Source organism: Bufo gargarizans, chromosome 1 (genome assembly GCF_014858855.1).
Source record: "Bufo gargarizans isolate SCDJY-AF-19 chromosome 1, ASM1485885v1, whole genome shotgun sequence".
Taxonomy (NCBI): domain Eukaryota; kingdom Metazoa; phylum Chordata; class Amphibia; order Anura; family Bufonidae; genus Bufo; species Bufo gargarizans.
The window spans coordinates 257,804,038-257,817,207 of NC_058080.1; the positions used below are offsets into that span (position 1 = coordinate 257,804,038).

At 46.2% G+C, this 13,170-nt stretch overlaps 1 protein-coding gene across 1 annotated transcript in view; it reads right to left on the reverse strand.

Annotated features, from left to right (window-relative positions):
• The window catches only part of TBCK (TBC1 domain containing kinase), a 342,207-nt gene that overhangs the window by 232,451 nt on the left and 96,586 nt on the right, over positions 1 to 13,170 (reverse strand). Inside the window, exons 5-6 of the mRNA XM_044302639.1 lie at positions 8,686 to 8,759; positions 2,560 to 2,701 (exon numbers count right to left, since the gene is read on the reverse strand). Coding sequence (XP_044158574.1) covers positions 2,560 to 2,701; positions 8,686 to 8,759 — 216 coding nt within the window. The remainder of the gene's footprint in view (positions 1 to 2,559; positions 2,702 to 8,685; positions 8,760 to 13,170) is intronic.

A 13,170-nucleotide genomic window follows, 5' to 3' on the forward strand; every position in this document is an offset into this window, starting at 1 on the left:
GTTGGCAAACTGCTTGCCACATTTCCCATTTGAAAATACAGACTTGGTTCCAAGATGGCAACCTTTCAAAATGGCCACGTTGGTCACCACTCCTCACAAATTTGCTCCTTTTGCCTTAGGAACTTGCCAACCAACACTTTCCATTTATTCAGGTGTCTCTATAATTTTGGACCACCTGTACATTAAAAACTTCATTGTCACATGCTTAAAGGGAAACTCTTATATAAATAGTGATTTCCATGCACATTTTGACATTTATTCTATGCCGATATGACCCCTTATTGCTGGAATATTGCCCCCCAATATTTTGGGCATGCTATATGCAAATACACATTGGCTTGCCATAGGGTTAACAAGCACTGCTTCTCTCTAGGGATAGAGTTCCTTTCCTTGACTCTGTCTAATCATGGCTGTACAGGGTCAGAGCAGTCTGCATTGTGTGATTTCAAGAGCTATAGCATGCATTATCTTGCAAGACCAGCCCTGTGTGCACAGTGCATTTAATAGAGAGAAGACAAACCACCAGGAGAAGTGCCAGAAGAAGAGCAGTTGCAGGAGAGAATATGGGTAAGAGGAGAAATGAACTGTACACACAGTGCAGGTCTCGCACAATAAGGAAGATGTCCCCAGATGACACGGTGCAGACTGCTCTGACACTGCCTGGCCATGAGTGACCAGCATCGGAGCTAAGAACAGAACCCCACCCCTAGAGAGATGCAGTGGCTGCGCGCTCCCACCCATAGCAAGCTCATATAGCGTGCCCAAAATATCAGAAGCCATATTTCATCAATGGGAGGTCAGGGCAACCAAAATGCTCAGGGGGTAGCAGCTACGTGACAATGTGCAAACTACTTATGAGAGGTCCTCTTTAAGATTCCCTATTTTTCTTAATCTCACATAAACCATTATATTAAACAGCTTTTTCCTGCCTTGCATGATGGGCAATGTTTGAGTCTTCTAAATATCCCATTTTAACCACAGTATTAACCGACTGGTCTCAAGTATTCCCATTACTCACTGTATCAAAGCTCGTAGACATCTAAGTAGGGCTGCAGTAAACAATTATTTCAGTAATCGAGTATTCTATAGATTATTTTTTACGATTAATCGAGTAATCTAATAAGAAATAATGAATTAATACCTGTTTACCTTTATAAAAACTCATCAGACCCCCTGCCATCAGTCCCAAACACCCTTCGTTCCCCCCTGTGCGATCAGCCCAAATGCATCAGTTCCCCTAGTGCCATTAGCTCCCCCCCCACCCTAGTGCCGTCAGCTCCGTTCCCCCAGTGCCTTCAGCTCTCCCCCACCCCAGTTCCTCCAGCTCCACTCCCCCAGTGCCATCAGCCCCTCCATGCCATCCATTGCCATGTCCCCCACTCCCCCAGTGCCATCAGATCAACCCCTCCATGTCCCCCAGTGCCATCAGATCAGCCCTTCCATGTCCCCAAGTGCCATTAGATCAGCCCCTCTATGTTCCCCACTCCCCCAGTGCCATCAGATCAGCCCCTCCATGTCCCCCAGTGCCATAAGATCAGCCCCTCCATGTACCCCAGTGCCATCAGATCAGCCCCTCTATGTTCCCCACTCCCCCAGTGCCATTAGATCAGCCCCTCCATGTCCCCCACTGCCATCAGATCAGCCCTTCCATGTCCCCAAGTGCCATTAGATCAGCCCCTCTATGTTCCCCACTCCCCCAGTGCCATCAGATCAGCGCCTCCATGTCCCCCACTCCCCCAGTGCCATCAGATCAACCCTTCTATGTTCCCCAGTGCCATCAGATTAGCCCCTCCATGTCCCCCAGTGCCATCAGATTAGCCCCTCCATGTCCCCCACTCCCCCAGTGCCATCAGATCAGCCCCTCCATGTCCCCCACTCCCAGTGCCCCCAGATCAGTCCCTTCATGTCCCCCACTCCCCCGGTGCCATCAAATAAAACCCCTCCATGTCCCCCACTCCCCCAGTGCCATCAGATCAGCCCCTCCATGTCCCCCACTCCCAGTGCCCCCAGATCAGTCCCTTCATGTCCCCCACTCCCCCGGTGCCATCAAATAAAACCCCTCCATGTCCCCCACTCCCCCAGTGCCATCAGATCAGCCCCTCCATGTCCCCCACTTCCATCAGTCAGCCCCTCCATGTCCCCCACTCCCATCTGCCCCTCCATGTCATCCATTGCTGGCTGTCCCCCTTCAGTGCCATGTTCCCAGCGCCAGTGAAATAAAATACTTACCTTTCCTGTAGGGGCGCCTCTTCTTCTCCACACGCTGCACTGGATCCTGACGTCACACAGCTTTGGGTTATAGTGCGCGCTTACGTGCACTATGACCTGACGATGTGTCAGGATCCAGTGCAGCGCGGTACGGGCCGGCGGGTGACCACGGAGCGGTAAGTAATAGCAAGCGCTTCACTCCCGCTCCATGGGCACATAACACAAACAAATTCTCGATGCAAAAAATTTGCATTGAGGAATTTTTTTTGTAGAATTACTCGATTCAATCGAGTAAACGTTTCAGCACTACATCTAAGTTCTAGTTACAGAGCTCATGTCTGCTTTACTTACCATACAAAGTTCAAACAGAATTACACCCAGTGACCACACATCTGACTTTGGTCCCGAGGGCAGAGGTCTCTCAAATTGAGTGGGATCTTTAGGTTTTACGGTTCCCTGGGCAATTACTTCTGGTGCCAGATAAGATGGGTATCTAGAAGTGTCATGTAGAAAGAGAAACACATTAAAAGAGTTGTCCCAAATGTGAGTTTTAGGACACATCACTTATACCTGTCAAACAACTCTAATGAATGAGCCATCCTCCAAACCTCAAAGACCCCAGGAAAGGACAGGCAACAACCAGTGATGGAGAATGGCACACCATACAGAATACAGTCACACTCCTCTGAAATTAATAGGAGTCAGTTACCAATCAGATCTCAATCAAGTCAATGTCTACCTTTTTATTGTACTATTTAAAAGGGATATCCCATGGAAAGTATAACCATGCAATCAACAGGGCATATCTAATGAAGTACTATGGCACTATACATGTGATAAAGCAATTGTTAGGTTTTATAGGTACATCACATTTTCCTCTCTTGTAGCACCCCCTACTGGTTCTCCTAAAGCCTTCTCCTGCATTTAGTAGTGGACCACACATGCTCAGTACCTTCCCAGCTCTCAGGGCCGGAGTAGTCATCTCATTGTGAAGAAGGTGAAGTGGTCCAGACACCTATCTTTCATTCATACTTGTAAAGTAATAGGAATATATAGCTATATCTCTAGATTGACAGTGGAGAAGCAAATTGAAAAAGGGGAGGGGGTGGATTACATATTCTGGGGCTGTGTGTGAGGGGCAATATTCTATGCAGGGAAGGAGTTAACAAGAGCTGATGGCAGTAAATGCCTGGGAGAGGCTGGTGCTTGAGTGACTGCACCATGGCATGAGCTGTTGCCCGCCCATATAAAGGGAACAGCCATGTTTTCAGGATATGTGAGTAAGGCTACTTTCACACTTGCGTTAATATTTTCCGGTATTGAAATCCGTCATAGGGTCTCAATACCGGAAAAAAAACGCTTCAGTTTTGTCCCCATTCATTGTCAATGGGGACAAAACGTAACTGAACAGAACGGAACGCTCCAAAATGCATTCCATTCCGTTCTCATACCGGAGAGCAAACTGCAGCCTGCTGCGATTTGCTTTCCGTCCTGGGATGTGGAGCAAGACCCACAATGCGAGTCAATGGGGACGGATCCGTTTTTTCTGACACAATAGAAAACGGATCTGTCCACCATTGACTTTCAATGGTGTTCATGACGGATCGTCTTGGCTGTGTTAAAGATAATACAACCGGATCCGTTCATAACGGATGCAGATGGTTGTATGATCAGTAACGGAAGCGTTTTTGCTGAACCCTGCCGGATCCAGCAAAAACGCTAGTGTGAAAGTAGCTTAAAAAAGAGAAAAAGGGCGAACATTACACTGGAGAGCAGTGTTTTTTGCACTGATATACAGCAGTTAAACTAAAAGTGTGCATTACTCCAGATATTTTTATTCTTTTTTTAATTCATAGGATAACCCCTTTAATATACCTTTATAGGAGTCAAAAGTCAGCTAAAACACTGCAGAGACTAATGCAGCCACCACTAGCCTAAAGGGGCTATCCAGCTTTTACTGAGTGACGGACCAACCCTTATGATAGGCCATCACTGGCTGATCAGTGGGGTCTGACAGCACCGTCAACCTTGTAGAGGGAGCTCATTACTACAGTGCTGCAGTGACAGGTTCTGGTGCTGACGTCTGGTTATAGTCCACCCAAACAGCTGATCAGCAGGTATGAGAGGTGTCGGACCCCAGCCAATATACTGAGGATAGGCCATCACTGGCTGATCAGTGGGGTCTGACAGCACCGTCAACCTTGTAGAGGGAGCTCATTACTACAGTGCTGCAGTGACAGGTTCTGGTGCTGACGTCTGGTTATAGTCCACCCAAACAGCTGATCAGCAGGTATGAGAGGTGTCGGACCCCAGCCAATATACTGAGGATAGGCCATCACTGGCTGATCAGTGGGGTCTGACAGCACCGTCAACCTTGTAGTAGAGGGAGCTCATTACTACAGTGCTGCAGTGACAGGTTCTGGTGCTGACGTCTGGTTATAGTCCACCCAAACAGCTGATCAGCAGGTATGAAGGGTGTCGGACCCCAGCCAATATACTGAGGATAGGCCATCACTGGCTGATCAGTGGGGTCTGACAGCACCGTCAACCTTGTAGAGGGAGCTCATTACTACAGTGCTGCAGTGACAGGTTCTGGTGCTGACGTCTGGTTACAGTCCACCCAAACAGCTGATCAGCAGGTATGAGAGGTGTCGGACCCCAGCCAATATACTGAGGATAGGCCATCACTGGCTGATCAGTGGGGTCTGACAGCACCGTCAACCTTGTAGAGGGAGCTGATTACTACAGTGCTGCAGTGACAGGTTCTGGTGCTGACGTCTGGTTATAGTCCACCCAAACAGCTGATCAGCAGGTATGAGAGGTGTCGGACCCCAGCCAATATACTGAGGATAGGCCATCACTGGCTGATCAGTGGGGTCTGACAGCACCGTCAACCTTGTAGTAGAGGGAGCTCATTACTACAGTGCTGCAGTGACAGGTTCTGGTGCTGACGTCTGGTTACAGTCCACCCAAACAGCTGATCAGCAGGTATGAGGGGTGTCGGACCCCAGCCAATATACTGAGGATAGGCCATCACTGGCTGATCAGTGGGGTCTGACAGCACCGTCAACCTTGTAGAGGGAGCTCATTACTACAGTGCTGCAGTGACAGGTTCTGGTGCTGACGTCTGGTTACAGTCCACCCAAACAGCTGATCAGCAGGTATGAGAGGTGTCGGACCCCAGCCAATATACTGAGGATAGGCCATCACTGGCTGATCAGTGGGGTCTGACAGCACCGTCAACCTTGTAGAGGGAGCTGATTACTACAGTGCTGCAGTGACAGGTTCTGGTGCTGACGTCTGGTTACAGTCCACCCAAACAGCTGATCAGCAGGTATGAGGGGTGTCGGACCCCAGCCAATATACTGAGGATAGGCCATCACTGGCTGATCAGTGGGGTCTGACAGCACCGTCAACCTTGTAGAGGGAGCTCATTACTACAGTGCTGCAGTGACAGGTTCTGGTGCTGACGTCTGGTTATAGTCCACCCAAACAGCTGATCAGCAGGTATGAGGGGTGTCGGACCCCAGCCAATATACTGAGGATAGGCCATCACTGGCTGATCAGTGGGGTCTGACAGCACCGTCAACCTTGTAGAGGGAGCTCATTACTACAGTGCTGCAGTGACAGGTTCTGGTGCTGACGTCTGGTTATAGTCCACCCAAACAGCTGATCAGCAGGTATGAGAGGTGTCGGACCCCAGCCAATATACTGAGGATAGGCCATCACTGGCTGATCAGTGGGGTCTGACAGCACCGTCAACCTTGTAGTAGAGGGAGCTCATTACTACAGTGCTGCAGTGACAGGTTCTGGTGCTGACGTCTGGTTATAGTCCACCCAAACAGCTGATCAGCAGGTATGAGAGGTGTCGGACCCCAGCCAATATACTGAGGATAGGCCATCACTGGCTGATCAGTGGGGTCTGACAGCACCGTCAACCTTGTAGTAGAGGGAGCTCATTACTACAGTGCTGCAGTGACAGGTTCTGGTGCTGACGTCTGGTTACAGTCCACCCAAACAGCTGATCAGCAGGTATGAGGGGTGTCGGACCCCAGCCAATATACTGAGGTATTTTAATAATTTGTTTAAAGGGACTGTTCAGTTTCACGATATTTGATGACCTCTCCTCAGAAGAGGTCATCAATATCAGATCGGTGGGCTTCTGACTCCCTCTGATCAGCTGTCTGAAGGCGCCGAGGCCTACATGTGGGAGCTGCGCCCTCTTTAATGTTCACCTGCATGGCATGTACATTGTGGTGGCAGTGCAGTGAAATGACAGCTTCTGCTCCCATTCACTTGAAGCTGTAATTAAATTGCCCCTCCACTATAATCTAGAGCAGACATGCTCAACCTGCCACCCTTCAGCTGTTGCAAAACTACAACTCACAGCATTCCCAGACAGTCTACAGCAGGGATGCTCAACCTGCGGCCCTCCAGCTGTTGCAAAACTACAACTCCCAGCATGCCCTAATAGTTGTAGGCTACTCAGGCATCCAGGGAGTTGTAGTTTTGCAACAGCTGGAGGGCCGCAGGTTGGGCATGCCTGGTCTACAGCTATCAGCCTGCAGCAGGGCATGGTGGGAGTTGTAGTTTTACAACAGCTGGAGGGCCGCAGGTTGGCCATCCCTGGTCGAGGGTGTGCAGGTAAATACTGAAGAGTGAAGAGGATGCAGCGATGCAGGCATGTTGGATATGTTCCTAAATAAAGACACTTTTGGCCCAGAAACCCAATCCAAATTACTAAATCAAATAGCCTAGGCTATCAAGTTCTGTTTTTGGCCTATTTTCCTTTCTTTTAAAATGTAACCTTTATTTAGCTCTTAAATAAGATATACGAAAAAGAAAAACAATTCAGTGATTTTTACAAAAAAACCTTATGTGAGATTACTAAGCATTAGTATTGTCACTTTTATTTCTAATATATATTATTGTAATTTCTTTTGTTTTTATATATATTTCACACTATCCTTGCCCCTTATTAATGTCACTTTTCACCCTGCTTCTTAATGCCAGTTACAGGGAAGACGTATTTCTGACCTAAATGTTCTTTATTTGTAACAGCTGGTATCAATTTAAAGCAGCTGTATCAATTATAGAGTGTTACTTTGTCTGTACTCCACAGCCTAGGCTACTTTCACACTGGCGTTTTGGCTTTCCGTTTGCGAGATCCGTTCAGGGCTCTCACAAGCGGTCCAAAACGGATCAGTTTTGCCCTAATGCATTCTGAATGGATAAGGATCCGCTCACAATGCATCAGTTTGCATCAGTTCAGTCTCCATTCCGCTTTGGAGGCGGACAACAAAACACTGCTTGACTTTCAATTATGTTCATGACGGATCCGTCTTGGCTATGTTACAGATAATACAAACGGATCCGTTCTGAACGGATGCATGCGGTTGTATTATCTGAACGGATCCGTCTGTGCAGATCCATGACGCGACAGTGAAAGTAGCCTGTGGTCGCTACATAAACTCTCCCCTGTTCATCAAGGTTCAAGCACACACTACTAGATCACATATCCCTGTCTCCTCTCTTTCAGACATCCACTAGGGAGCACGCCTGCAGCACGTCCCCCCAGATTAGTACTAATGCTCTTGTCTAAAAACGACTAACTAGTGCTCCCCCGACATGCTTCACCACTAGCTGTGGCGTCTTCAGGGGTTGCTCCTAAGCCTGAATCCTATTTACCTTATTACAGTGAATGTACCTGTTACAGTACACTTCTGAACACCACTTTCAGGTACTCATAAGTATACTCTGAAGAACATACAAACTCCATGTAGATCTTGTCCTTGGTCAGATTTGAACCTGGGACCCCAGTGCTGCAAGTCACCCGTGCGAACCACTGAGCCACTGGTGCCTTGAAGCGATGGGTCCAAGGACAACATCAGCGTGTAGTTTGTATGTTCCCCCCTTGTTTGCGTGGGTTTCCTCTGGGTACTCCGGTTTCCTCCAAAGACATACTGATAGGGACCTTAGATTGTGAGCCCCATTGGGGACAGCTTGATGCTAATGTCTGTAAAGCGCTATGGAATATAGCAGCACTATATAAGTGCATATAATAAATAATAAGGGAAAGCCCTGCAGACGGCTAAAACGCTAAGTGAATGCAGCCTATGATGGGCAAAAGACATCACCAACCCTTATAACTCTCTACCCTACTGGACTCAGCCGGCTGTTGTTAACAATATCCAATTACACAGTAGGCTGTAAAAAGAGATTTTTATATATATATATATATTTTTTTTTTGTAGTGTCACTATACCTAAAGATAAAAACAAAAAACATAACAGTGAAAAAACAAACAAACTATAGCACATACTTTTTAGGCCGAGTGTCACACCAGAAAGCATCATTTTGGCGTTCATATACACTGTAACTGACATGGAATACAGTGCACTTTCTCACTTAGGTTACTCTGTGCCTACACTGCCATCTACTGGTTCATTATGTTACAGCAGAAACTAATAGTCTTACCCGATTGGAAAATCCACATCCGCTCCATGATCAGTTATGTAATAAAGGCCAAATTTAGCCATCTTAACATGACCCTGAAAAAAAGATAGTACAAAAAAAATCAACAATACAAAACGTACTCACAAGGCGACTGACGTGAATATAACATTACAGTAAGATTTAAAGCCAACTTGGCTTCAGTCCGTGTTGGCGTTCTTTAGGTGAAAATCATCAAATGTTGCACTTTGTTTATTAAATTTGGCGCATCTTAGACCCCTTCCCGACACAGTGATTTTCGGTGTTTTTGCTTTTGTCTCCCTGTCTTCTACGGTTGCACTGGGTGTCAAAGTTTCAATACTTTGGTACCTGGTTTGGGTCGATATCGGGATTACCCATTTTTCTATACTAAGCTGTGCTATTGCATGCTCCTTTTTCCTGGCATGCTTCCAGCAAATACTTCTTTTTTTGTAACTGTTTAGAAAAGAGTAGTCTCCTGGGTACCCCAATATAGATGAATACAGTAAAAATGTAATTCATTTTACAAATTTATTTCAATGGGTCCGCAAAAAACGCGGACAGCACACTGTGTGCTGTCCGCAACAGTATGTCCGTTCCGTTGCCTCGCAAAAAAAATAGTGCATGTCCTATTTCTTTCTAGTTTGCGGACAAGGATAGGCATTTTTTACAATGGATCCGCAAAAAAACGGATCCACAAAAAAAAACGGATGCCATACAGAATGTCATCTGTTTTTTTTGTGGATCCGCAATTTGCGGACCGCAAAACACATACGTCGTGTGCATGTAGCCTAAGGCTGCTTTTACACTAGCGTTTTTACTGGATGCGGCAGGGCTCAGCAAAAACGCTTCCGTTACTGATAATACAACCATCTGAACGGATCTGGTTGTATTATCTGTAACATAGCCAAGACGGATCCGTCATGAACTCCATTGAAAGTCAATAGGGGACGGATCCGTTTTCTATTGTGTCAGAGTTTTTTGCTCCGCATCCCAATATGGAAAGCAGCATGCTGCGGTTTGCTCTCCGGTATGAGAACGGAACGGAATGTATTTTGGTGCACTCTGTTCTGTTCAGTTACGTTTTGTCCTCATTGACAATGAACGGGGACAAAATGTTAGGGTTTTTTCCGGTATTGAGACCCTATGACGGATCTCCACACCGGAAAATATTAACATTAGTGTGAAAGTAGCCTTAAGGGCTTTTTTATTTTTTTATTTTGAATAAAAAAGCTTAATCGCTATATAAATAAAAAAAGTTCTACAACTCTAATATACTTTGGGGCACCATGCCCACTTTTTTAGACCTGGCGTGAACAGGGAGAAGTCGCAGACTGTGGCGCAACCAGGGTTGCCAACCAGAATTTTTCAGTTTTCTGGACAACTTATCCCAGTGACAGGAGCTGATAAAAGGTCAATGACTGAGAACAAACCGCTTGTTCCTGATCATTGCCTGCTCGTGTGAGCGGCATTTACATGCAGCAATCATCCCCTTCATATGGGAAAAAATGCTTGCCCCATACAGTGTAAAGCCTCATTCACACGTCCGTGCTCGAATCACTGAGAAGATGGTCAGGGATGCCTCCGTGAAGCTGTCCGTGAAGGATCCATGTTGGGTGTGTGGGTCTGTTTTTTGCTGTCTGTGTGTCATTTGTGTTTTACTGACACTGCACAGCATCTCTTCCTAATGATCCATGAAACACGAATGCGACACGGATGGCATCCGTGTTGCATCTGTGGCCTTCAAGGACCCATAGACTTTAATGGGCGTGAAGGATCCGTGAACACGGACATAATACAGCATGCATCCGTGATAAAACGGACAGTGCTAAAGCACTGATGTGTGAATGCACACATTAAAATGAATGAGGACACGTGCTGTCCGTGGAACACTGACGTATGGATGAGGCTTTACTGTGTGGCATAAATGATCACATCACCCCACAAATGAGCAATTGGCCTGAAATCTACCCATGTATAGGGGCCCCCAGTCTGTTTAGGTCCCACACCACTGCCTAGATTCTATACAAGGACTTAAGGACCTGCATATTTTGGGACTTCAGGACTGAGCGTTTTTTTGTTTTTGTTTTATGTATGCAATCAAGGGCTATAACTTTTTAGATTTCTTTTTATAAATTTTTCGTTTAAGGCCTCATGCACACGGTCGTGTTCTGCGGCCGAGAGCGGACCGTGGAAACCCGGCTGGGATTCCTCCTGACAGCATGAGCGCACGGCGTCATTGGTTGCTATGACGCCGTGCGCTTCATGCAGCCCGCTCTCGGCCGCGGAACATGGCCGTGTGCATGAGGCCTAATCGATACAATTTTTTAAGTACAAAAATACATTAAAGGGACTCTGTCACCTTCAAAATTGGTTTCAAAGTAAGCATACTGCCATGTGGGGTAGGTGCTCTGAAACATAACCATACCTTCCTTTTGAAAATGTAGTCCTCTCATCCTAAGAAATGCTTCTTTTTATTTTTATGCAAATATTGTTTTCGGTCCACCTGGGATGCCATTTGGAGCACCATCGCTCCACTAGTAGCGTTACTGAGCACCCTGCTCTTGTGGATTAATAGTCCTTGAAATTTCCTTGAGTTAGGCCTCATGCACACGACAGTATTTTTTTGCGGTCCGCAAAAAGGGGTTCCGTTGTTCCGTGATCCGTTTTTGTTCCCGTGTGTCTTTCTTTATTTTTGGAGGATCTCCAGACATGAAGGAAAGTTAAAAAAAATCTAAGTCAAGTTTGCCATGCAAATGATAGGAAAAAAACAGACGCGGATGACAATCTTGTGTGCCTCCGTGTTTTTTCACAGACCCATTGACTTGAATGGGTCCGCGAACCATTGTCTGTGAAAAAAATAGGACAGGTCATATTTTTTTCACGGACTGGAAACACGGATCGCGGATGACAAACGGTGCATTAGCAGAGTTTTCCATGGACCCATTGAAAGTCAATGGGTCCGCAGAAAATCACGGAAAACGGACACAACAGCGGTCGTGTGCATCAGGCCTTAAGAGCGATAATACAAGCGAAGCCAGGTGCACCGAAAACCTTATTTGCATAAAAACAAAGCATTTCTCAGGATTGGAGGACTGGATTTTCAGAAAGGTATGGTTATGTTTTGTGGCATCAACTCTACATGGAGGTATGCATACTGTGAAACTGATTTTGGAAGTGACAGACTCCGTTTAATCAGCTCACAACCTCGGACATGCCTGTAAGGCCTCATGCACATAGCCGTTGTTTTGGTCCGCATCCGAGCCGCAGTTTTAGCGGCTCAGATGCGGCCCCATTCACGTCAATGGGGCCGCAAAAGATGCGGACAGCACTCCGTGTGCTGTCCGCATCCGTTGCTCCGTTCCGTGGCCCCGCAAAAAAAATATATAACATGTCCTATTCTTGTCCGAGCTTTGCGGACAAGAATAGGCAGTTATATTAAAGGCTGTCCAAGCCGTTCCGCAAAATGGGGAACGCGCACGGACGCCATGCGTGTTTTGCGGACCGCAAAACACACAACGGTCGTGTGCATGTAGCCTATGTCTGAGGTGAGTGAGGGCTGGAGCAACTCACCAGCTGAGCTCACACCATATGCAGAAGGTGTCAGCGTGTAATACAGCTGACACCAAGTTGCAATGACGAGAATCGAAGATAATTTCATTCCTGGTCATTTAAGGCCTCATGCACACGACAGTGTTTTTTCACTGTCAGTGATTTGGCTTCAGTGGTCCATGTCCCATTTTGCTTCAGTTGTGTTTCCTTGTGTCTTCCTTTTTTTTTTTTTGTCTGACAGGGGGGAAAAAAGGAAGGTTAATGAAAAGTGTAATTTTATTGCACCAAGGTCTTGTAGAAAAAAACTGACATGGACGCGGACACGGATGACATACCAGTTGTGCATCCGTTTGTTTTGACGGACCCATTGACTTAAATGGGTCCTTCCTCCGTTTTCCACTGACAAGAGTAGGACAGGTTATTTTTTTTTGACGGACTGGAATCACGGATCACAGACGCAGAAAAAAAACGGAGGACTATCAGTTTTTTTCCACAGCTCCATAGAAATGAATGGGACCTCCGCTAAACTGTGAAAAATGACGGAACAGATGCGGATGCACACAACAGTCGTGTGCATGAGGCCTTACTCAGATGCTGCAATCAATAAAAACAGACGATATTCTTTTTTTTTGTTACGCTGCACCCCCAAAAACATTGACTAAAAAGTGATCTAAAAGTCATGTGTACCCCAAAATGGTACCAATAAAAACTACAGATAGACAAGCTATCACACAGCTCTGGAGATAGAAATATAAAAAAGTTATGCATAGAAAAAAAAATGTTATGCTTTAATTTAAAAAAAGTAAAACTAAAATAAACACTATTGGGGTTATTTATCAAACTGGTGTAAAGTACAACTGGCTTAGTTGCCCATAGCAACCAATCAACTTTCACCTTTCATTTTTGACAGTTCCTTTGGAAAATGAAAGGTGGAATCTG